The sequence below is a fragment of the Athene noctua genome, chromosome 2 (genome assembly GCF_965140245.1).
Source record: "Athene noctua chromosome 2, bAthNoc1.hap1.1, whole genome shotgun sequence".
NCBI lineage: Eukaryota > Metazoa > Chordata > Aves > Strigiformes > Strigidae > Athene > Athene noctua.
Window position 1 is genome coordinate 135,568,459 of NC_134038.1, and position 25,830 is coordinate 135,594,288.

Below are 25,830 nucleotides of genomic sequence, written 5' to 3' on the forward strand. Positions count from 1 at the left end.
TGGCAAGTAAGTAAGTTTTCAGTGAAACAGATTTTCAGGGATGAAATTCATGATGCATACATTAAAAAATTTCAGTTGTTTATTTTTATTTTCAGTATACTGACATGCATTTTATTTTTTACTCTCTCTTCGTTTCAGCAATACGCCCCACTGCTTGCTGTGTTCAGCACTCAAGGCCAGTCAGAGCTGATTCTTCTCCAGAAGGTGCAGGAGTACTGTTATGACAACATCCACTTCATGAAAGCCTTTCAGAAGATAGTGGTACTCTTTTATAAAGGTAAAAGTCTATGTCCATTGTTGTATACTGGGAGTGTATTCTCTATGCCAACCACTCCCCTACAATGTAATAGCTTACAGACGTTCTCCGGGTATTGCATATGAGAAGGTTGTGTTGGAGCTGAACTCTGAAATACATTATGCTTTGATAGTTCGAAGGAGCAGGAAAAGCCAAAACAAGCCCTTCTCTCTCTGTTGTGTTTATCCTGTAGTCAAGAAGTGTGAGCAGAATCCAAACATCAGCCACAGTCTGTTCAAGTGCAGTTTAGTCCTTGTATAAAACCAGTTCTAGGAAGACATTTCTATAAATTTCTGGCAGATTTAAGAAGTAGATTAAAGCTTGAATTTAAGAAACCTTGAAATTGCAGACCCTCTCAGCAGGAAGATTTTTCAGGTTTGTGGGGGGTTTTTTGTACTCCCTACCTGCCAGAAAGAGCTTTCCTTATTCTTCTTTCCCTTTTCCTTTCCCTTCCAGTTTCTTGCAGGTGCCATAGTTTGAAGGATTTAAATTTTATTGTGAAGTTGATTTCTTTGAAAGTTTATTCTGATCAGGTTGTCATAGAGACTAATGGTCTTGCACTGCATGTGATGGGTGGCTGCCAAACAGTTTGTTCTGACATTCTTGCTATAAGTAGTTGAAGGAGAAAAATCAGGAGTAGAAACCCAATATTGATCTTTGTTCACCCTGATGTCCAGGTACATGTTCAAGGCAAATGAGTTCAGACTGTTAAAATAATTTCATGGCTTCAGAGGCAGAAATTAATCATGTGCATTTATTTCTATCCTTGTGTCAGTATAGCATGGCCTCAATGATCAAATGAAAAAATAATACACCTTGTCTCTCTGTCCTCAAATGCTACAATTTGTAAACACTATTAATGACTGAGGATAAAGTTGAAGCTGCAGCCTGTAGCAATCACTTTATTCCATTTTCTTTGGAAAAAAACCTTCAGACATGGAGAATGGGTACTGTAACTTCAGTGCACTCAGACCATAAGTGATGGTTAAACCAGAAACAGTCTTGTGTAGGATTCCCTCATTACTGTGTTAGTATTCAAGGACAACACTGACATTACAAAGTATTCTCAAAAGAGAAAACAAGTCACTAAATTTTACATTAAACTTAACAGGCTCCAAGAACCCAGTTCCCATCTACTCCATTCACCCTGTGTGCTCCTGTTCTGACTTCGGAGAAGTACTTGGGCAGGCTTGTTAGGAAGGGTGAAAAGACTTTAGTCTCAGCACTGCAGGTGCCAAAATGTTGTTTAGGATTCACGTGATGTCTAGAAGAGTGTTTGGAGCTAGTGTACGGCCTGTCGGTGGAAGCTGTGAGTTCAGTGTGTCCAACATGTCCAGTACTTGCTGTGCCTGTATTCCTGCCTGGAATATCTGGGGCAGGCGTGCCAGTGCACCTGCCTCTTTGCCATCTGATGCAGTCATGCAGTGGCACAGCTGCCAGCCCTTCCTGGCTCTGTTTAGGCTGAAGCTGAATCTGCCCTGTTTGCCTACTGGCCTGACTTTACAGCCACTAGCCGTAGGACCCTTCTCAGTGCTGGACACAGCAAGAGAGTCATCAGCTCCATGTATTTAGGGTGGCTTTGGAGTTAAACAGTGTCCATTAGGTGAGGACTGCTACTGTATTAACCAGGGAAGATTCTTGGAGCACTAGTCCTTCAATTCCTGATTATCCCATGTGTTGTTATCTAGCTTTAGCGGCTTATGGCTTTGGCTTGTCCAGAGTCATGCTGCCTGCCTCTACTTAGTTTCAGTGCTGGTAGATCTCACCCTCTCCTTCTCCTCAATTCACACCTATCCACTAGAAACAAGCCATCAAGTCTTTTTAGAGACATACACTTTATTGTAATTTACTGATGATGGCCTATCTTCTGTTTCCTAAAGGAAAACAGCCCCCAAAAGCTAGTACTGGCTATGTTGGTGGTGAGGGAAAAACAGACACCTCTGTTCCCCTTTCTGGTTTGCTTCAGGTGTAATCTGTACAGGATCTAGAGAGGTTTCAGGGTATGAAACTTCTTCTAGTGACAAATAAAGACATCTGAAGTGTCTGTGGATGGGCAGACAGAAGTGCAGCTACCTACCAGCATGAATATGGACAGTTTATTGCTTATCACTCATGAGGGAGTGCTTCCTGGGCATAGTCATCAGCGATCATAGGCACCAAGCACCAATCATAGTTTGACAAATATTCTCATCAGTATGTCCAACATCTTTCATTTAAACCTTTCCCATGTTTCCATCATAAAATAGCCCTTGCATTACTTTTCTGGTAATTACCTGGAAATACTTAAACATACTAACAGAAACAGTGGGGCTCGTTAGCACCTAGAAGGCCTTGAAAGCCTGTGTTGTTGTGGGTTTTTTATTCTGTCTCTTAAATGAGGAGGAATTTCCACTTTTCTCGCAAGAAAAGCTCAAGCCTTGTTTTTCCTTATGTGGTAGCAGCTTCTTAACAGCTTGTAGGTATAATCTGCAAAAGAAGTTCTGTAGTCAGTTAAAGTTTGTTGACATTATTATTACATTTTTGTGTACTTGGTACACTGTAGGGAAAAATAAACTGTCCAGTACTGTACTGATCCCTGGCTATGATGTTGCTTCTCTGGTTATCACTTAAAGCCAGTGCAATTGTAAATCTGCCAGCTGCATTGTGACCAATAATCTAACAGCCAATTGGAGAATAAAAATTACTGAATTCTCGTGAGTGACACCTAATAATTTTGCCAGCCTCCTTGATAGTTATGCTTGCACTGTAAAATGTATGTTGTTTTTAGTCTGTTCCATGTTGCAGTGTGTCCCTTAACTGTGGATAGAATAAGTATTGTTATTGGATTACATGCTATATATCATATTCATTTGCAGAATCTCCTCTTTTAGCTTGCATCCAACCTGAAAATTTCAAATGTGAAATCTTGACACTATTGAAATTAATAACCATTCCTTTCATGAGGATCCTTTGACCCTTTGAACAGCAAACATCCTTAGCAGGCACAAAGCCTCTGTGTACTTCTGCATTAGAATTCAAAGCAACGTTTACAAAATACCAAAAAAAAGAATCACAAGTACATGTGAAATAGTACTCTGGTTTGCAGCAGCATAATTAGGCCTCAGAGATACTTTTCTACAGTACAGAGGTGTTCTAACCAAACGATGCAGACTGTCTTCTCAAATGCTGCAGAAATCCTCCACTTTATAAGAACAGAATCTTCAAGTTCCACTCAATACACAAGTTTTGGTTTTTGATGGAACACAATTGTCTTTATCTTCATTATTCAAGTACTTTATTTTGGTACTGGATGCAAAACTTTCCCAGGAAAAAAAAAATGCCATTAAGACTATAACTGTACTGTGGGTGACATTCCTTGCATTGAAAGAGCCCTTGCCTTAAGGCTCTGTCCTCCCAACTGAGTTAGCTGCAATAGAGTTGAATTTTGCAGATTGATTGACTGGTGGCAGCTGACAGGGTGTGCTTTTCCCTTTACTGCCGATGGCTATGCAGTTTGAGTTGAAAGCAGAAATTCATTCGAGCTGGGTGATTTAGTACAAAGCTGAGACCTGAACTTCAAGTAATTTTTCCAGTTAACCCTGCAGTAAAGACACTGGGGTCTTTGGTCTCTCTGCTCTCCAGCTTCAGGCTTTCACGAGGGACGTCCCTGGAGGCTCTGGCCGTGGGAGGTTTGAGTGGCAGTTGGCTGCACCTGCAGGAAACCCAGCTTTCTGGGCTGGCATCACCTGGGACTGCAGTGCAAATGATGTGCACACACCCACAAATCACAGTGTTCAGCTTCATATGCTAAAATGTATCTATAATCAGCTTTAATGAGGAATAACTATATATATATATATATATATATATATATATACACAAAATAAATCATTCCCTTCCTGCTCCTGTTCCCCCCCCAGTGTTCCCATTGCATACCTAGAGGTATCATTAACTACACCCTGTCCTGCATGATTGTTTAATTGAGCATCTCTGTGCTGACAGGAGAATGTCATCTCTTATGAGTACTGGAGGCATGAATGTATTACAAATAATATTGCTCAGAAGTGAAAGGAGTTGCAGTTGTCCTTTTTTTTGTAGTTGAATGCATTTTTTCCTTATCTGTTAGTGTAGGAGGCTTATTGCTATGGAATTATATACAGCCAAATTTTTCATCCCCCTAACCTGAGAATGTTTTAATCTTCAAGGCACACAGTGAGATTGCACACTGCTATTATCAGGTTTGGAGTTTTGGAGCAGGAGGGAGAAGTTTCCCCATCCTCTTTGGCAAGAAACCCATTGAGTTTACAGTCTGCAAATCCAAAAATTAAACTTAAATCCTATTACTATTGGAATGAGATATGTGTCTACCTCACAGTGCTTCCATGTACAGTATCATAATATGGACTGTAATGCAGCAACAGGCTTCTGCAGCTTTTTCTGTGCAACAGCTTTGTGTTTTTAAATGTTCACAACGCCCAAGAGCCCCAGAAGGGGGTTGCTTTACTTTTTTATGTTGTTCTTTTTTTTTTCCTGAAATTATTCTGATTTTCTTTGCCTTTCCCTAAGGATTATAACACATGTCACACCCTGAGTAATCTGCAGGTGTAGTTGTGTGAAATTCAGGACTCTGTGGTGAACGTAAGCTTTTTACATTCAGGGATTAAACTTCAGTTTCATGAGAGTCCATGTGAGATATTTTCATGCTTGTTAAATGAAAATCCTGATTTGTTAGATGCTGTAATGCCTTTGAGCTGCTGCTAACGACTACCGGCAAGTACTTTATGCAGCCTGTTTGAAACCTCTTCTTTAGCTTCAGTGTTTCTGTTGCACAGGAGAAAAGTTCATTGTGGTGGGTTGTGATTTCAGGAGGATACAGCTTTATGTACGGTTCACGAAGCACAACTTCATATGTACTGAAAAAAGCACAGAGAGCCAGTGCAGTTCTGTTTTCACTGTGTTTGCAGCTTACTGTCAGTTGCAGCAAACTGCAGAACAGGTTTTATTTTCAAAAAGTGCCTGAGAGACAAGGTAACTTCCAGTCACGCATACTCACTAAATTCCAGATTTTCAGGAAGACTTCATATTCAATTACTGTTGGATGTCTTGGGATAGTTTTGATTAAGTTCCAACATATCCCTTGTTGCTTCCATCTGTTTGTTATTCAACAGCATATGTGAAATGTGTCTACTCTGTCTCATTTGATCAGATGCTTTAGGATTTTGGTGTAATTAACTTCAGTTTGTCTTCTTCCTTTCCCTGCCGCCTCTGCTATAACCTTTAGGCTGAAGAAGGTGATGGTCAGGACTGGTGCTTTAGGAAGCAAATACTCAATGGGTGGGATGGTACCAAGGAGCTCAAGGAACCAGTGAAGAGCTCAAATGTGTTGATTTTGCAGAGCAAGGGAGGGAAGTTTCTTCAAAGACAAAAAGAATGGAAATTTTAGTGAGATGTAGAAAGCTGTCTTTATTCTTTTCATAGTACAAATATGGGGGGGGGGGGTGTTGGGGGTTTTTTTGTGTGTGTGTTCTTGCCTCTTGCATTATATAACTGCCAAAATGCCATTGTGGATCCCAGATTTTGCCTCCACAGCCATCAATTACTCAGATACTTGGTTTGGCTGGATCACAGGAGCTTTGTTCCTGGGGCTGGAGGTCTGTTACTAGACCTAAATTTGCATCTGTTGGAAACAATGTGTCCTTCCTGTTTATTAGAATTTCTTTATTCTGAATCGTATTCAGCTTCACATTCCATCACTGACAGCTATTTTGTTCTTGATGCTTGACATAAAAATGTTAGCTGTGCTGTCCATCTTGAGCCAGTCCCTTAAAATGGGTGGTCTGAATAGTGACCTTAAAACTTACTAGCTAAAACCAATATAAAACTTTCAGGAAAAAATGGTTGTGGAAAATCCCTACCAGCTGTCTTTTAACTATTTAGTCAGGAGGTGTCTATCACTATAGATTTCTAGAACCATGAACAGTTCTGTGATCCAACAGCAAGAAAAAAACATGGTATTTCCTGCTGTAGTAACTCAGAATCACAGAATACCAGGTTAGAAAGGACCTCAAGGATTATCTGATCCAACCTTTGTTGCCAAAAGCATGGTCTAAACAAGATGGCCCTGCACCCTGTCCAGCTGACTCTTAAGTGTCCAGTGTTGTGGAATCCACCACTTCCCTGGGAAAATTATTCCAGTGGCTGATTGTTCTCATGGTGAACAGTTTCTCTCTTGTGTCCAATCAGAATCTCCTCAGGAGTAACTTGTACTCGTTACTCCTTGTGAAAAGGGAGTCTCCATCTTCTTTGTAGCCACCCTTTAAATACTGGAGCATGGTGATGAGGTCTCCCATAAGCCTTCTCTTCTCAAGGCTGAACAAACCCAGTTCTCTCAGCCTTTCCTCATTGGGACAGACTTCCCAGTCCTTTGATCATCTTTGTGGCCCTTTTTAGTATAGCAGGGATCAGATCTGAACACAGTATTCCAGGTGTGGCCTGGCAAGCACTGAATAGAGTGGGATGACTTATTTATCTCTGCTGGTGATGCCCTTGTTGATGCAGCCCAACTTCCTCTTGGCTTTCTTTGCCACAGAATCACACTTCTCACTCACATTGAGCTCACTGTCCACCAGGATTCCCAGGTCCCTTACCACAGAGCTGCTCCGCAGACAGGTAGATCCCAGCCTGTGCTGTGCTCCTGGATTGTTTTCCCAGGTGCAAGACCTTACACTTGTCCTCGTTGAACTTCATAAGGTTCTTGTTGGCCAACTTATAAGATGTGCAGACTGATTTTTTTTTTTTTTTTTTTTTTTTTTAATCCAACTATCTTACATGGTGAATTTAAAGCAGATGAATAGAGAACACTACAGAAGCACAGTATTTGGTACTTTTTTTAAAGTCTAATAGATTACACATTTTATTGCATCTGGAATCTCTTATATGCATCAGATATTCTGTAGTTGTAGCCTAATATAGTTCATGCAAAGCTTGTTCTACTGCGGTCATATTAACTTATTTTATGCTGCCTTTAAAAATCTTTCTTCTCTCGTGTTCAAAATCTTCTAACCTCTAAAAAATACATTGATTTTTTACAAACACTGATCTGTATTTCAGCTGATGTTCTGAGTGAAGAAGCTATCCTCAAGTGGTATAAAGAAGCACATGTTGCTAAAGGCAAAAGTGTTTTTCTTGATCAGATGAAGAAATTTGTGGAGTGGCTGCAAAACGCTGAAGAAGGTACGGGTTCATTTAAATAACTATAGTAGTCTTTTTGCAAATCAAATTTCTTTTTTCAGATTTTAGTTGTACCAAGCATATGAAGTATGCAGACTTAGAATAAAAAACAGCAGACATGACTGCTCTGAATTGTTTCCAGCCATGCCCAAGCCTAACAACACTTGCTGCTTTTTAATGTTTGTTGTGTCCTTATGAAGTCCTTAAGTCATCAGGTACTACTTGTCTGTAGATAAATTCTTTAAGCTTCTGCAGGGAGGAACTGCACTGATGACAGCATGAAGTACCTTGGTGTTAGCGTGCTCAACCTAACAGTTTTCTGTATCAGTGCCTTTTCTGCTATTATCATCTGTACTGGTGACATGAGCATAGCATAAGCCTGCCTGTGCTACTTCAGGCTGAAATTGCTTTTAGCTGAGTGATCAGGCTAAGATATGTGGTCTGTATTTACTGCTTTAAAGCAGTTACTGAGGAGGAGGAGAACTAGTTTTAGTCCCTAACTTTTTTTTTTCCTCATGTTCTGCATAGGAAAGTACTTTGGTTTGTACCGAATAAATAAGTTACCTTTTTTTGGTCTTGAAAAGGAATTCTGGATCAATTGGAAAGATCAATCCATGTGTAATAGATAAGGATATAATTATGAGCCTTCATTTGCATCCATTTAATTTAATTGATTTTAGAAATTTGAAGGGAATATGTAGTAATGCCAAGGAGCAGATAAGACTGCAGCAATTCACATGTGCAGGTAGCAGTATAAAAATGGTAACTTCTTTCCCACTTGAGACTTTGGACTAGTGATCTTAGTCTAATTAAGCATTTTCCCCTTTTACTCTTCTGCTTGTATGCCTTTATGTTGCTCTTTATTTTTATTCTTTCCTGCATGTCCCCTCTGCCAGATGTTCTTAATTACAAAGTCCAGTACAAATGGAAATAAAATGTGGCTGTAAGAACATGCTGACCATGTTTGCTCTGAGAAATCTGATCTATTGTGTAATATTTGTTGGCAGCAAGCCCTTTCCTGTCAGGTGAACACAGAGAGAAATATAGTATGATGCAAAGTAGCTTTAGGTGACAAAACCTGTTGTCACCTAAAATTCCAGTTTCTAAATTACTTCTACTTCTCCTGCTTCCACTTTGAAATTACTTTTATCTCATACTATACAAATAATAAAAAATGTACGGATTTCATACCTGCTGTATGGTAACACCATATATGCCTTCCTAGAGAGTCTGGATTATGATGATGATTGATAATTGCAGAGCAGATCATTTACAGGGTGCTTCCTGGATGATAGCAGTACAGCCTACTCGTAGAGATTAGAGGAGTGAGCAAATAATGCTGTTCCTTTATTCAATTCAGATAGAACATTGCATGGCTCTGCAGATTGAGACCAGCATAATTCATAGTGATCTGGTTAAAATTCTAGCAACAGATCTGTAAATTAAGAGCTCCATTGTGGACAGTAGCAGAGTAGATGTTGGTCTTCTGAAGCTGGGCTTTTCTTTCTGGTTTATTCCGTTTAATCTGCCAACCTTTCCTAGGAAGTACTAGGTGTGATGAAAATTTTAATTTGAAATTTGGAAGGGTATCTTGTTATTTTTATAGAACTACTCACATCGTTGTCCTTGTGCAACCTACATGAAGTGTTTTACTTTCTTCTCTTCTAGAGTCGGAGTCTGAAGGGGAGGAGAACTGAGACGGTTCAATAAAGCACAGTCTCAATCTAGGTTAATGCCAAATGCGCTTGGGAATGTTGTCCTGTTCAAGCAAAGAGGCTTTACTTCAGTGTCATACAGAAAACTATAGGCTAGGCTTTCCTTTTGTTTAGAAGAATAAAGGTTTTTAATGGAGCCCTGAGGCATTAGATGCTTTACTTGGGACTCTACCTCTGGCTCATTGTACACTAACTTAGGCAAAGACATTCAGCAAGGAGCCATATAGAAAAAGTGAAATGAAATACTTATGGACTCCTTTTTATTAACGGTCTTTTTCAGGTACTATGGTATATGAACACTCCAATTTCTGTTTATAGAACTGTTTGGTCTGTGTTTGTAGCTCAATATTGGCTTGTGTATGTGATTTGACACCACCACATTTTTTTGAATAAATGGCTTTTATATCTTAGTTTTGTGGTGTTAGCATGTATGTTTTCTAAATTTGCCAAAGTTTTTATGACTCTTCAAGTGAAAATTACACAAGGATGTCGAGAGACTGTTTTCAAACTTATAAATCACAAAAACAGCATCCATAGTTTATTGGGATCACTGTCTAATCTTTATTCCCATATTTCCATTTAACTTTGAACAGATTAACCAGATTCCATAGCATATGTTGATTCATTCAATTTATTAATTCAAAGCAAATGTACAGGAACAAATCTGCGGAGTCCCAATTTTGCATGTACAAAATTAATGCAAATGATAAGTAGAATAATATGCTATTCTCAGTTCAGACTATACTCAGTTATTGGTGATGGCTAAATTTTGCAAAAACAATAATCTCATTTTAGAATCATTAGCTTCAAAACATGCACAATGAGAAGTCATTACATGTGGAATCTGAAATTTATTTACACCAGCATGATGTTACAATTAGATATTTGACTGAAATACATAAATGAATATATAAACTTCTCAAGACCCATCCTACTTTCTTTAATATTCCCCATGTACCTTGATGTGATGCTATTTACAATTCCAGTGCCTGGGACCTGGTTAGGATGTTGGATAAATAGAACCAACGTGCAAGTTTGTACATGCATGCAAGTCTCAAAACCCAAGCCTAGAGCTAGAGGTTTGATGTGGGAATATCTCAGCAAACACTTGGGATCAGAGTTCCTAGAAGCCTGTGTTGTACCTCGTGGATGTAAACTCAACAGCAAAGGTCCAGTGTAGCACCATCTCCTGACTTGCACTTTTTTTTTTTCACACAGCAGTTGATTAGATAACAGTTGCTGCCATTTTATTTCTCACAAGGCCAGTTACTTTGGAAGTAGTCTTCCCCTGTCCTACTCCCCCCTCTGCCATCCCTGCCTCTGACCATGCTGGTGGCCCAGAATGACTAGGGCAGCAAATCAGCTTCAGTTCATCTTCTCTTTAGGAATATATTACTTAAAACACTCTGCATCCTTCCCTTTAAACATGGAGTTAAATCTACATGAAATAAAAATGATTGGATTAGTAAGGTTTAGAAGAGACAGGCTTGTATTCTTGCAGAGAAAAGCATGAAGGAGCATAGTTAATGAAGTGGCATATTTTGTCATTAGAAACCAATAAGCTAACATATAGTATGGATTTTTCTGTGGAAAAGTCAATGCTTCACACAAACCACATCATATGGTTCTAAATGTCTTCTCTCAATATGTATCTAGCTTTACTGGAAACAGCAAATAGCAAGTGGAAATCCAGTGCTGTTGAATGCCAGCTTTCCATCTAGAACAGCATTTATTTTTGCAGCAGGTATTGATCTTTGGAAGGGTAAATATGTCATGTGGCTATTTCCAGTAACTTGGAGGAGATAGTAAGGTAATCATACTATAAAGCAGAATTGATGTATTTAGCTGTATGCTTTCTATTTCAGGCTTTGTTATTACAGAAAATAAATTTGCTAGGCACTACTGACCTGGGATCATCTCCTCACAAACTCTGCAGCTGTGAAGTAGTATTGAATCATTACTGATATGGAGCCACTATTGCTAAAAAATTTCAAATTCAAAATTGCGGTTTCTAAGGTACTAATGAATATTCGGTTGGGTGTACGTAAAACTACTTCTCTGTATAATCTAAAACTCGGACTGATTTCAAAGGTGCCGATCTAGAATAACGTGCAGAGGACACCACAGAATGTACCTGCGGTGAGACTGCCAGGGAGGGTGAGCAGAGGCTGGCTGCGGGCTGGCTGGGCCATCTGCTGGAGACAAGAATCATCGTCACCATTTTGTGGCAAAAGGCAGCAAGTCTTGGGTGCCCTCAGTGAGTCTGTGTCCTCAGCGCACAGCAGATATAGGCAAAGCTCTCTCCTGAGGCTCAGTGGGATCTGCTTCACTGAAGTTCAGGGACCTACAAGCCAGGCACCCACTGAGAACTTGAGATATTCTGTGAGGCAGTTGTCCCAGGCTCCATTTATAGATGTTGTGTTGGAGAGAAACTAAGTTTTTAGGACAGGGCTGCTGGCCAAGTTGAGACCTGTGATTTAGTGCAGGGTGAGGAGTTGCACTCCAGACTGACAGTAGTTGTCCAATTCTCAGTCATGCAACTCCCAAAACCCAACCTGTTCTGTGTTCATATCATGTCTAATGTTTAGCTCCTGGGAGCCCCTGTCAGCTTGCCCTCCCCCAGAAAAATGATTTCTTATTTTTCTTAGGCACTAAGTATTTCTGAATCTAGTTTTCAGGGATTTTCCCCACTTAATCTTTGAGACCAGTTCAGGTGGGGACTTTTCACACGTGTATTTTCATCTGGCTTTTCACATGTATGCTGGTAACTGAACTGGGTAGGGGCACGAATACAAACAGACCTGGATTGCATCAGACTGATTTTCAGTACAAACTTGTGTAATGATCAGGCTTTTCAAGAAACCTGTGATTTAGAAGTTGGCAGGGCTTTTGACGTGACTTCAGGCAATGTACCCTTCCCTGGAAGCCTTCACAGAGTTTGCATTTCAGTTTAAAATGTCCCCAACCCAAAGCTTTTCTTCAACACGACCTCTGAACTAGTGTTTCTTTGCTAGAGAAATGAAAGTTAAAGTTAACGCTAAATATATTCTTCAAATATGGAATCAGTCATCTTATAAAAATAAAAAGATACTTCTTAGAAAATATGCTTGATGTAATATATTGCATTTAATTTTGAAACATCAGTGGAATCTAAATGTCAGAACTGTACATCTTTTCTCACTCAACAATAAATTGCAATAGGATACACTTTAAAATGGGTATTAATTAATTTGAAGGTGATTCCTCCCTTCTGGCCTCTCCCTTCTTAACTCATGCCGAAGTTTTAACTGAGTGTGCCATTTATATTGCATTCCTCTAGCATGCAGGTGCTCTCCAGGAGAGAGACTGCATCTTCCTTGGGATGCAACAGTGAGTTAGGTTTTATGGTCTCCTTGGTTAAAGCCCTGGTTAGAAATCTGAACAGTGTTGATACAGTTCCTATTTCCTACTGCTTCAGCTACCTCACTGCGTTGCAGGCTTGTGTAACGGTGCTGGGCCCTATACAAAGGGGGCTCCTACCCCACAGGAGTTAGTAACCCTACAGATCACAAACCATCATCGAGCCAGCACTCCCTTCAGCGTTCTCAGCAGAGTCCTGCTTGCACCCTTACCATGTTTTGGCCAATAGAGATTTTTCCCCCAGGACATGTGGTGATGACCTTTCACACCAGCATCCCTCTTATCTGCTTGGGCAGCACAGGAGTGGTGGAAAAGTCCCTGAGCTCACCCCTGGGGCAGCTCCAGTCTGGCTGAGCAAGGTAGTTGCTTAGTTACTGCCCAGAGAAAACAGTGTCTACCAGGCAAGACCTTCTGCAGCATCCCAGGGTCCAGCCCATGACCACGTTTAGGAGATGGAGGGATACACAGAAGCAGCTCTTGATAATTCTAGCAACCAGTTGACAAATTAAGGATTTGGCTCTTCTCTTTGTTTAGTGTTACAGATTTAATTAGTTTTCTAACAAATTAACCACAGGTCTTGCAACCGAGTTCATCCAAGGATTCCATATATTAAATTAATGGTCAGTTACTCTCTTTTAGTATTTAAACATAGCAGACATAGGAGATACTGGTGAACTGATGTATATATTCATCCACAAAGTATTATGAGCTGTAGTAATGACTTCTTTCTGATTAAGGCTCTGTCCATTGTCAAAATAGATTTAAAAATTAAAAGCTATTTTTGAACGTTCTTTCTGAATTATAAATAAAATACAGAATTATTAAAATGCTTAATATAGTCAATATGAATTATATTTATACATATCTAATACCGGTAAGGATATGTTTTTAGAATTAATACATTGTTCATGAGTTGTATTTAAATATTAAAATATATTTAAATAATATACAACTACAATTTTATAAAATATTAAATTATTTTTTCAGAACTGTTTAAAATGTACATGCATGAGAAAGCCACTGCACCTAGTACAAGATATGTGTGTAGTACTAAAGGGAAAATAATTAGACACAGAATCTTTTGACAATTCAGTTTCAGTTCATGAGAGAAATTATTTCTAAGTTAATAAAGTACTCAAAAACTTTCTAAGTTTCTGAGTACTTTATTAACTTAGAAGTTAACTAAGAACTCTTAAGTTCAGAACACCAGGATTTTGAAGCATTTTGTATACATAATGCTTTTAGCCTGAACACAAACACTTGCTGCTTCGAATTTTCCCTACTCTGTACCAGTAACTGAGGTGACAACCAGACAAACAAGTGCTTTAGCCTTCTTTCTTGTGCTGTAAGAAAGGGCTGGGCAACTAGTTTAAGAAAACATACACAATTGATCATTTAGCTGTTAAAATTGCTTTTAGATTCCTTTTAATGCCTCTAAGCTATGCATTGTTTTACCTTTACAGCTTTTCAAACTAAAAGATTCTAAGGCTATAAAAAATCTCTTAAGAATTGATCTTTTATCCCAGGCATAATTCAGGACATGCTCTTTATTAAAAACTTTCTTTGTAACGTAGGAATGCCTTGAAACATGGCCCAGAGCAAACTTTGTCATACAGATGCACATACGTGCAGAAGCATCTACTCTTATCACATCTTTTTGAGGCTCAAGAAACACCTTCCAGAATGACTCCTATTCCTCATTAACAGATAGGAGGTAGTGGGTTCTCTTCTGACTTAACCTAGCCAAGCTCCTGGATAGGACTTCTAAGTATCAAACACTTCATGCATGTTGCTTGGCATATAACAGTGCTGGGCACATAAACAGAAACAAGTGAGCAACTTGCATCACCGTTTTTCAACTTGTGAGAGCGGGCGAAAAGGGGTTAGCAAGCTCAAGTATAAATACTGGGAAGTGGTATAGTGTGAAAAGCATAAACTATGCTAAACAGTGTTACGACTTAAGTTCTCCACACTACCTGCACCAGCGCTCACTGCATCATCTTTAAGCCACATGCACTGTTTGGCCATAGTGAGGTTCAGCTTTTCCCACTCTCCCTGGGTTCATATTAGCCAGCTTCCATATTTTCATAATTCTTACAAAAGGTAGGTTTGGGGCTTTCTTAAGCCCCATGCAGTTATGAAAATTTTTTGCTGAAAACACTGAAACCCTTTTGCTTCTCAAATCATCACTTGGCACTCAAATCATGGGTTCAAGTGACAATGAGCCATTTTCTCAAATCTTTAAAAGCCCCCCACAGTCCATTTGGAGGCATAAGGTAGTGTTAAACAAGGTCTCATAAATGATGAGGTGGGCGGGGGAGTCATTTCATGTTTATCCAACAACGCAGCCATAATTCACAGTTTAAGATGCAGAACTTTGTTCAAGTACCCGTGCGCTGACCTGAGCAGCACTGATGGGACTTGACAGACTGGAGAGGAGAGGGATGGAGGCCCTTCCTCCCCTGCACGTAGCACCTCGCAGTCTTAGGGTGCCTGGTGCAGTTTCATCGTGGGGATCCTGAACAGTGGCGCCTGGGGCAGGTCACTGACAAGCAACTGTGGTACTGCATTAGCAGAAAGAAGCAAGCTTCTTAGCGTCTTGTATTTGAGCGGCACAATTTTCTTTTAGGGCAGCTTGTGTACTTAAGAATAACAGGCCAGCTGTCCAAGAGAAGCAAAGAGCGAGAAAATGTGGCCCAAACCCTTACTTTGAATGTTGCAAGGGCCCAGGGTTGCTAAACTCTGGTTTCTGTTTTGAACACCTTCCTCAAAATGTGAACTTTCAGAAGTGGTGGGTTCAGCCCTAGAGCAGTGGCGGATGTAGGGCACGTGGCGATTCAGCCTCGCTGGGTTTCTCTGAACAGCACGCGGAGAAGAACAAAACCTGTTGCTCTCAAACGTGCCTTTACTGAGGCGCTGGTAAACTGCCCGGTAATTGTAACGGGACTCCTCTGGCATCTCAAAGGCTTTGCTTTAAGTTCACATCACATTCATGGACAAGAATAACGACCTTTAAAATCACATTTGCACTTAGAAATGGGGCTTTTGGTTATCTAAAATAAGGCTTGTGAACTGAGATAAACCAGTCGTTCTCAAAAAGAGCCACAAGTAATACTACACGGGTTAACTGCAGCCAGCCAGCTGGCTGAGCTGTGCTAGTTTATAAGAATCAAAATGAGGACAAATTACGTAAGTATATCTTTCCCCAAAAAAGCCATGTCTTTTGGTTTTGCAGGGGGAAAAGCAAATCTTCAGGGTTGGCTTCTTCCACTTTGCCACCAAGCTTTTGTTTTTGTGCTATGATATTTAAGGAACAGTTAACTCCTGCTCCTTAATAGCCCCATGGGCCTTTAGAGCTTCATGTAAACAGAAACAAATCGGGGGAGGGGAGTGTATGCCAACGCATGCAAAAGACAGCACTCAGGCAGGCGAGCACTCCCAGGCTGTGTGCATAACCTATATTTGGGCCTTGGCACAGAGCTGCTGCACTGGTGTCCCAGATGACCTGCTCAATTGCTATTTTTTGCTGACAGGAATCTGATTACCAGCATCATGGCGGCCATGGTTTCCTCCCACAGAGGCCTGGTAGCTCATGTCACCCCATGCACTAGCAAAGGTTTCAGATGCTCAGCCTCCTTCTGGGTTTCTCCTTTCCAGTTCACCCACATTATTCTCCAATGAGAAAGAAGTCCCAGGTTTACAAGGGACCTCAGGAGCTTTGGTGGGAGCTGTGCAGGGTGGAGTCTCACCTCACCACTGCTCCCTGCTGCCCTGGGGCACCAGACACCATGCTAGGACAGCAGCAACCTTAGTACTCATCTGAGGTGATCCAGACAAAAAGGGGAGTGAAGAGTATGTGCTCACTTTCCCGCTGCCTCTCCCATGAAGGGATGCAAGAGAGAAATGCACTTGTCACTCTCAGCCATCCCTGAGCAGGACCACACGCGTGGCCCCATTTTGCAAACATACAGGATGTGTGCCCTACCCACTGGGGAAGCGTTGCTGGACTGTGTATGCCAAGATCGACCATCTTCTCCCAGTCAGCATGAGGAAAGAGGCCAGTGTTGGAACTGCTAACATGACACAGCTGCAGACTGACAGGTAACATTTTGGTACTTTGGATCTGTCATTCCCATGGCTGCTGGCTGCCAGAAACTCAAGGACCTCAGTCCAAGTGTCTCATTTAACAGTTCAACATTAACGACTGCCACGGCATCCTACACTCACCACTAGCACTTCCACTGATGGTGTCACAAGACTCAAGTGTCTGCTTCCGTACCATCCAGCACCCTGCACCCTACAGGACTGCAGGGAAATTGCAAACTGTTCTGGAACTCCACTAACAGGGAGAAACACACCTGTGAACACCGAATTTCTCTGATTTAGGAACACACAGGAATAAAAAAGGAAAGATTTAACCCAGAGTGAAAAGAAGACTGTATCATGGCAACTTCATAATGATAAGATGCGTTTGCGTTGCAGTCTCTTCTAGTACATCAGCTGCCTGAGATTTTTCTGTTTATTTTTCCCTAAGGAAGTTTAGGAACATTGCTGACAGGCCAACACAAATCTCTCCATATCATTATTAGATATTGCTGGGACATTTGCGTAATACTGACAGCCATAAATTACGCCAAAAGAAATAATAAAACAGTATTATTGATGTATCCAAGGATATGACCAAAATAAGGTTTGTAGGCAGACCTATGTTATTAGACCCACTAGTCTAGCTGGGAAAAAATCAATAAAATTTCATGTACATCAGTCCTTCTCCAGGTCCAAAATAGAAGCAGCAGCCTTGAAAAAATAAAAACCAATTGGGAACTGCTGCTCTAAAATGTAATTAGATTAGATATATAAATAAGACCATCAAAAAAAAAAGATGGTATCTGTGATGCTGAATGATATTCTAAAGGGAAGTGGGCAGGCAGATAAGTTATAGTTTGTAGAATAAGCAGGACAAGTCGGTGGAAGAAAAGGTTAAAAGATGTCACAGAATCTCTTCCACTGTGTTGATGACCTAAAGAAGTTAAAATGCAGAGATTCAGACCTTTCCACTTTTGTGCAAGGGTCATCTTTGCACTACACTAGCTGGGAAAAAAAATGTTATTTACCATGTTGGCTGGGTACCAGGCCTTTGGAATAATGCCAATGCAAAGACATGAGAACATGAGACATGCTGAACAGGAGCCAGCAGTGTGCCCAGGTGGCCAAGAAGGCCAATGACATCCTGGCTTGTGTCAGCAATAGCATGGCCAGCAGGGACAGGGAAGGGATCTGACCCCTGTACTGGGCACTGGTGAGGCTGCACCTCGATTCCTGTGTTCAGTTTTGGGCCCCTCACTACACAAAGGACATTGAATGACTCGAGCGTGTCCAGAGAAGGGCAACGGAGCTGGTGCAGGGTCTGGAGCACAGGTCGTACGGGGAGCGGCTGAGGGAACTGGGGGTGTTTAGTCTGGAGAAGAGGAGGCTGAGGGGAGACCTCATCGCCCTCTACAGCTCCCTGAAAGGAGGGTGCAGAGAGCTGGGGATGAGCCTCTTTAACCAAGTAACAAGCGATAGGACAAGAGAGAATGGCCTCAAGTTGTGCCAGGGAAGGTTTAGACTGGATATTAGGAAGCATTTCTTTACAGAATGGGTAGTTAGGGGTTGGAATGGGCTGCCCAGGGAGGTGGTGGAGTCCCCATCCCTGGAGGTGTTTAAGAGTCAGGTCAACATAGCGCTGAGGGATATGGTGTAGTTGGGAACTGTCAATGTTAGGTTAATGGTTGGACTGGATGATCTTCAACGTCTTTTCCAACCTAGACGATTCTGTGATTCTGTGACATCTTCTGAAAGAGCCTGGAGATAAGACTCCACAACCACAACTTCCACAAACACAAATTTCTCTGTGTCAAGAGATCGAAGCAGTGCATAGACAGACCTGGAAGATGACACTTTTCCCAACTTTTGAAAATAAAAACATTTTTCTGTGGTTTTATCAAGACAGTGGGATTCTGGGGTTAACAGAAACAACGTCGTATTTCTTCTTGCTATCACAGACTTCATACCTCCTACATTTTGCTTTGAGCTTAAGACATTAGTGAATCCAGAAACCTCTGAACCTGTAAAGCTGTTCCAGAAGAAACCATGAAGGGTGATTTCTAATCAAAGGGTATCTCAGCTGAGAATGTCCTGAATTCTCTCTCCCCTCACAAAACACACATAATTCAATGAAACCTTCTACTCCCAGACAGATCCCCTCTCACTTACTGTGGCATCTCACCTTCCTCTCCCTCACAGGTCGGCCCAGGTTTCCAAAAAGACTGGGAAAACATTTGGTCACCCTCAACTCAACTTCTGGACCTGCAGTCAGGGCCATCTGCCTTCCTGCACTGCTGCCTGCTGAAACAGCACCTCCTGCAGCCCCTCACCTGGGAGAAGGAAGGGGGATCCCCCCCTTCCCCCAGCTCTGGGGCAGGGACCAAGTGCCATCGCTTCAGACCCCCCAGGCTGCACACAGCCTCCCTGCCAGGCCCAGGGGAAGCAGAACACACGAACCGCATCTGCTGGCACAATTCCTCTGCTCCTCAGGGAAATCTGCATCGAGTGCTAAAATAATCACAGCAACCAGACTCGTAGGGATGCAGTCTCCAGAGATCCCAAATAGGGCAGTAGCTTGTCAGGGGAAACACCAGCACCTGGAAACACTGCAAAGACAGAGAGAGAGAAGTACCAGTCTCGAGAGAGTACAGGATACAAAAAACAGGACAGAAAGATAATTCAGAATAACTGCATAAATCAAGGTCATGTCACTTCTGCACCAAATACCATGTAGGTATTGCTCTCTCATGTGCTGCTCCTCTTACAGTCACATCCAAGTCCCAGTTAGCAATGAGCAGAGATTGCCTTATCTCAATTATTTTCATTTCAGCTTTCAACTGCATTTTGTGCATAATCACATTCACATTTTCCTTACATGTTTTCTTAGTTTTGTTTGTGTGGGTGAATTTTAATATTTTGGTAACATCTGGTTATAGTTTAGCAATTTGTGTAGCATCTGTGTCATTATATTTATAATTTAGTAGCTGTTACAACAACTGAAATTTTTTTTTTTTTTAATTATTATTTTTTTTATTTAAAGAGACCTTCCTGAAACAGCAGCTGATGGTCTCCTTTAACTGAAGAATTCTCAGGGCAAAATGCAGCTCAAGTAATACAGGCACACATCTGGATGATTTATTTAAACCTGAATAACACAATCTTCCCTTTAAGGACTAGAAAAGAAAATAACCACTTGTTTATGTTCTGTCTGTGTGCAAACTCACCTTTATACGTTACTAAACTTGAGTAGGATTGATGAAATGCAACAATCAGATGCAAGCAAGAAGAATAAGCCTGGATAAATAAAAGATATATGAATATATCTACTAAAGAAGTCCTAAAGCAACCAGTTCTCATGACCTTAAACTCCAGATGTTTCCACAGGGTCTGGGAGAGGTCTGAAAGCTGTAAGTATATGGACAACTGACTGAAGAGGAACACATGGTGGTGCTGATGTTGCAAAGCAACCCTGATTTTTTTAACATGAAAAAGGCACAGAGGAAAAGTGTGGTCTTCTTGGGAATACTAATCCTCAGAGAGGAAGAAAAAGGACAACTTCTTCCCATATCAAGGGAAGAATCCACTAGGGACAACTTTAAGAATATAGATGGGAACTTTAAATTAGAGGAAAAGCACAAAAGCACTGCCTTCTACAAACATAAACGAGAGTGATAGCAGAGCAACAACCTGCCAGTTGAAGTCCTGCTGTACATGACATTTGAGCTGGAATTTTGTTTCCATGATGAAATTCATGCTAACTGTTCTCACAAGAAGTCACTTAAAATATCAGGAACCTAGATGTGCTCTGGAATTCCCAAGGGTTCTTACTCCACCCCATAAAATGGAAACGTTGGAAATCCAGATATTCCCCCAAGATGCAGGCATCAGAACCAGAAACTCCTTCCAGTTTTGGAGAAGATACTTGAAGAAAGTATAATTATGTTACTGACCCACCTCTCACCAGTCCCCTTTCACTGCTGTGCTAGCCTGTAATGTGCAGAAATATATTCTTCTTCGGGGGTAAACAAAAAAACCAGAAATCACCAGCTCAGTAAAATACTGTTAAACAGGTCTGATAAAGCACTGTGAAAGAAAAAAGAAGTATTGGAAAATAAAAATGCAGAGGTGCCTACAGCATTTAGTTAGTGCAGAGCATGTGCCTTTGACACAGGAATATCAAATAAAACAAACACATTTTAAAAGAAGAACTGTCTTAGCATCTTCTGCAGTTAAGGCTCTACACAGTATTTGGAGTAAACTCTGTATTTTTGAGGGATCTTCTGTGTTGTTCTGTCAGACCTGTGACTTTCCTGTCCTTTGGCTCAGAGAGGGAGATGACACTCAAGGCAGACATCAAGATACCTGGAAATATTGCATGAATTCTGACAGCAGAGACTTATGGGGATGAAGTGGTGGAGTCTCAGCCCCAATACAGGTAGTCCACTCCTGCTGGTCATCTCGGAGAAAATCTTCTTAGCACCAATAGCCAGAATTGAGACTGGAAACAAACACTGGCCTGCTGTTGACAAGGGGAGGACTATAAAGCCCACCTGACTCTTGCTGGCTTGCTTTTATTGTAATATCACTTACAAGAGCTGATTGCACTCATAACATCTATTATCACTCCTGCCAGCAATCCCACTGAACGGCTGCAAAGAAGCACCGCAGTGCACTCATAGGAGTTCTGTGCTCCAGATCTGTCTGTTCCTAAGACTGATTGTTTGCTCTACCTAAATTACATGAAGAAATATTTCCTGGGGAAAAGCAGCCTTCAAGAGCACATTATTTTGAGTACCTCACATTCATTTAAGGCCAGATCCTTTAAAAGATAGGTTCGTATTTAAAATGGTTTGCTACTGCTGAAGCAGCTTTGTTTTCCAGCAGCATCCCAGTTATTGCTTTGTCAGGTGCTGCGTCTCTCCCAGCAGCATAAACAAAGCAAGCAGCAACAAGTATACTGTGAGCTGCCATGACTTGGGCTGCTCTAGGGAAACTGTGCCATCGAGTTTCAATACGCTTCTAGAAGAAAAGGCATTCCTGTAGTGACAGGCTGGCAGCCTCCAGAGCTGACATCTCGCTCATACACAGAAGGTGAAAATAAAACACAAGATGGTGTCAAAAACACTTTCCAGCTCATAGTGGGAAGTAAACTAATTATTTTTAACTTGAAAATCCACCATCATTTAAAATTCTCTGCAGTATTAAGTTTAGATTTACCTTTACATTTGCTTGGAATTCAGTAGGCTTTCTGTAAAGCACAGTCACCGCAAATTTTTCTCTCATTTTGAGATTCTTCACTCATTCATTTTCTTAAAAGAAAGAAAATAGAATGGCATAAAACCTGCTGTGTCCTTCCTTCATCCCTTACTGTTTGCTTCTCTCACTCTCTTGCACAAGGGTTCTTGACCCATGTGAAAGTACATAATTAAATGAAAACTATTAGCACACTGGCAGAACACTCTTCTCCTTGACTGTGTAAACTGAATAAAAAAAGCAACTGCATAGAAAAAATTAACAAACCAAAGTTAAAGTGAATACTTTGTCGATTCATATCAAACCATTTTTCACTAGAAACATCAAAAAACACAGCTTCAAAAGGGCAAACCCTCAGCTGGGGATCCAGGCTGGCAAGACAGACAACAGAAAGAGGCAAGTCTTGGGATTCCAAATAGAAATTTGGTGAAAGATAGGTCATGTCCTATCACCTTTATCTTTCTTTTAGGGAAACTATACCAAGCAAATTCAACTGACAGAAAATTCCTGTGTGTTTAAGGGATTAATTACTTATTGCCCGTATCGGTATCTGACTGTCAGCAGGTGTAACGTCCCTAACGCAGATGTTTGGGCACTGACAGTAGAAAGCACTGACAGTAGACTCTATGAGCAGCTAACCTGTAGGATAAAATATGAAGCTCAGTTTAAATGTATAAGCCTATATATTGCTTAGCTTGCATAAAGTTAGAAATGCACTCCACACTAAGACAAACAGGGTGATTTTCACAGTGATGCGTCTGCTCCTGTACTAGACCTGAACGTATAACTCAAGAGCAAAGCAGTAAATTCAGAATAAGCATGAGACTGGGGTTTTGCTGTCAAACTAACTCTGAATATCACCTGACACTCCAAGTAACAAACAAGGTTTGTTTCTTCTATTTTATAGTTATTAGTCATCTGTTCCACTGTGTCATTTGCTTGCAAGAAGACTACTGGAGAATAAAAAGCTGTGCTCACTGATGCACATACTCCTGAGCACTCTTGCTGCTTTACATTTTTATGCAAAGGCCTGATACTCTTTCAGTGCTTTCAAGAGAAAAGACCAAATGATGAAACTGCTTCCCATCTTGTCCCCAGCTTGTGCACAGATGATGACGGTGATGCAGCAGAATTGGCTGGCAGCAGCAGGTTGTTTTCCTAACTACAGGAAAGAGTCATAGCTTTTTCTATATGCTCCTCATGCACTCTAAAAAGTACTGCTTTCACATTATTATCAGCTTATGGCTGTAGGTCTTCTCTTTGCAAGAAAAGAAGCTAGGCTATTCTAGTAATGAGATATTTTAAAGAAAGATGAATTACTAGAGGCACATAGCATTATTACTGCACCAACTGCTTCAAAATGTATGCCAGGTGTCTAAATTACTTCCGACACTGGTTTAAGATTTAATATTAGGAAAGAAATTGGGCTCTTTAAATTTACCTTCTGAATTTTGAGCCATTTACTGCTCATGTTTTCAAGGCTTTGCTCACAACTAAGCTGTCCATTTCTGAAAGATTCTCACATCATCACCGGGTCACAGCAGCTAACTTTACCATGGATAAGCCATGCTGATGGAACAGGGTAAGTGTACTGACTGTGCATTACAGAAACCACAGAAAGAAACAATAGATACACCAAAATTTGGCATTCTGTCTTTCTCTTCTTCCTGTGACTTTCTTTCACCTGGGGGTTTGCTGGCATGGACCAAATGTCTCTATTCTTTCACAGGCGATCTATCCCACTTTAGCAGGAAGTCACAGGAAAATCCCAGCTCATGAAGTTGCAGGGAAAAAGGACTGCTCTGGCTCCTGAACTAATGATGTAGGAATGACAATGGAACTGTGTTTAACCTAATAAAAGGCAGCTAGGGGCAGATCTGACTGAAGTCTTCTGCTCTCTAAAAGGAGTTAAGAGTGAAGACAGAGACAAACTCTTCTCAGAGGGACACAGCAAAAGAACAAGGCAATGGCCACAAGTTGCAACGAGATTAATTCTGATAACAGAAAAGTTTTCACAGTGAGAGTGCTCAAGCACTGGGACAAGTTGCCTGACAAGCTGTGGCCCTCCATTCTCAGATATGTTCAAAACTTGACTGAAAGTCTCCCTGAGCATACTGCTTTGGCTCAGGAGTTATCCCTAATTGGAGCAGAAGGCTGAATCAGATGACCTCCTGAGGTCCCTTCCAACCTGTGTTCTCCAAGGTTCTGTGACAGGCACAACACAGCTTGTCACACAGCTCACATGCACAGTGACACAGTCAACAGACAGACCTGGTGACAAGCACTTAGCTAAGCTGCTTACTTCAGAACCCTGGTGCTTGAACTTCCCTTGTGATGCCCAGCTTTTCTCCCCACCCTTCCGCTCCCACAATACAGGGTCTTGCTCAAACCATCCTCTACTGTTGGGATTCTAGAGGACTTTCTGCGAGAGAATGGCCATGTGAGCAATCCTGCATGAGAACAAGACTGATAAGAGCCTCAGCCTGAGCAAGAATGCGATAAGGATGTGACCCTGAATGAGGGGGGAGAAACGACGAGACAAACAACCCCCGGAAGGGGCTGGGACGGAAGAGGAAGTTCCACAAGGCAGGAAACCTGGCAAGGCTGATGTGGCACTTCTTATCCAGTCATAAGAGGGTTTAAAGCGACGGCTAAGTTAACTGTCCGGTCTTGAGGACTTGCACTGCATGTTACTCACGTGTGCGGGAGAACATTATAAAAGGGCTTTCTGAGTTGTAATAAACGAGCACTGCTTGATCACCTTGGTCGTGTGCGTGCTCAGCTCTCCCGCACTCTACTGTTCTTCTACATACTTGTAAACACTTTGTATTTCTGCTTCTTAACATATGATGCCTGATTATGTCAGGATTTCTTGGAACTTTCCCAGGGAATCACCTGGTAGGGTGTTCAGCGGATGGTATCTTTTTTCCCTTCAAACCAAAACCAAGTGGTGATGGCTTCCACCTGAACTTGATAAAGAGGAAATCTTTGGGATGCAATGGTAATGAGAACCTGTAGCAGACATAAAAACCAATAAAAACTGCAGTTAATCTAAAACTATCTACTCTCCCACTGCTTATACTCCACTGTTAGTCCACAGGCACTGTCCTGTTAATCACTCAGTTATTGTCTTAATTTGTATTTACTGTTGAAGACCTGAAGAACAGATGTGACAATGGATCAGGTGCCAGCACACTGGACTGATACAGTTCCCATGAGAGCAGTGTATGATAAACACTGTCTCTGAGAGGCTACCTTCCCAGCAGTTATCCACCTCTCCACACAGACACACAAATGACTTAACAGCACAATTAAGTTTGGATTTGGCTGCAGGAAGCATGAGACCACTTTGTTGCCTGCATCCACAATTCAACCATTTTCTCTTCCAGAATTAACTAAACCCAGCCCAATTACAGGACATCCTCAAATCCTGGTCTTTAACAGAAGGTTTGGGCTTTGTGTCAAGCCTTACATGTGCTACTATTCAAAATATCATTATACAGCTATTTTCAGCCTCCAGATGTTTCTTTAATACATTAGATGCAACAAATTTTCCTTATCCTAATCCTCTATGAGCTTAATTCAAATGGATTTTAAATGTGCCAGAAGGCAATTCTTACAACTAAGATGATAAGATCTTCAGAAAATCCCAAGAACTAGCTTCTGAACCTACAGAATGAATATTTGCCTCTTTTACTATTCTTATAAGGCTGACCTCTGAAATAAACTTTTCCTTTAAAGCCAGTGTCCTAGCATTATTTTGATTCTTTGTTGATTCTTTTTTCGTCTCACCTGTCTATAAATATTAGAGGGGCAAACTTCACCAAGTCTATCTTTTGTCTGGCAAGCGCTATTCATGGGACATTCAAAAGA

The 25,830-nt window shown here is 41.1% G+C and overlaps 1 protein-coding gene across 2 annotated transcripts in view; it reads left to right on the top strand.

The window, feature by feature from the left end:
* Window positions 1-9,629, top strand: part of BZW2 (basic leucine zipper and W2 domains 2) — a 60,478-nt gene extending 50,849 nt beyond the window's left edge. For both annotated transcript variants that reach the window (XM_074900364.1, XM_074900365.1), the window contains exons 10-12: window positions 139-277; window positions 7,385-7,507; window positions 9,173-9,629. In XM_074900364.1, coding sequence (XP_074756465.1) covers window positions 139-277; window positions 7,385-7,507; window positions 9,173-9,201 — 291 coding nt within the window. In that variant the 3' untranslated portion in view covers window positions 9,202-9,629. The remainder of the gene's footprint in view (window positions 1-138; window positions 278-7,384; window positions 7,508-9,172) is intronic.
* The last annotated feature ends 16,201 nt before the right edge of the window (window positions 9,630-25,830 follow it).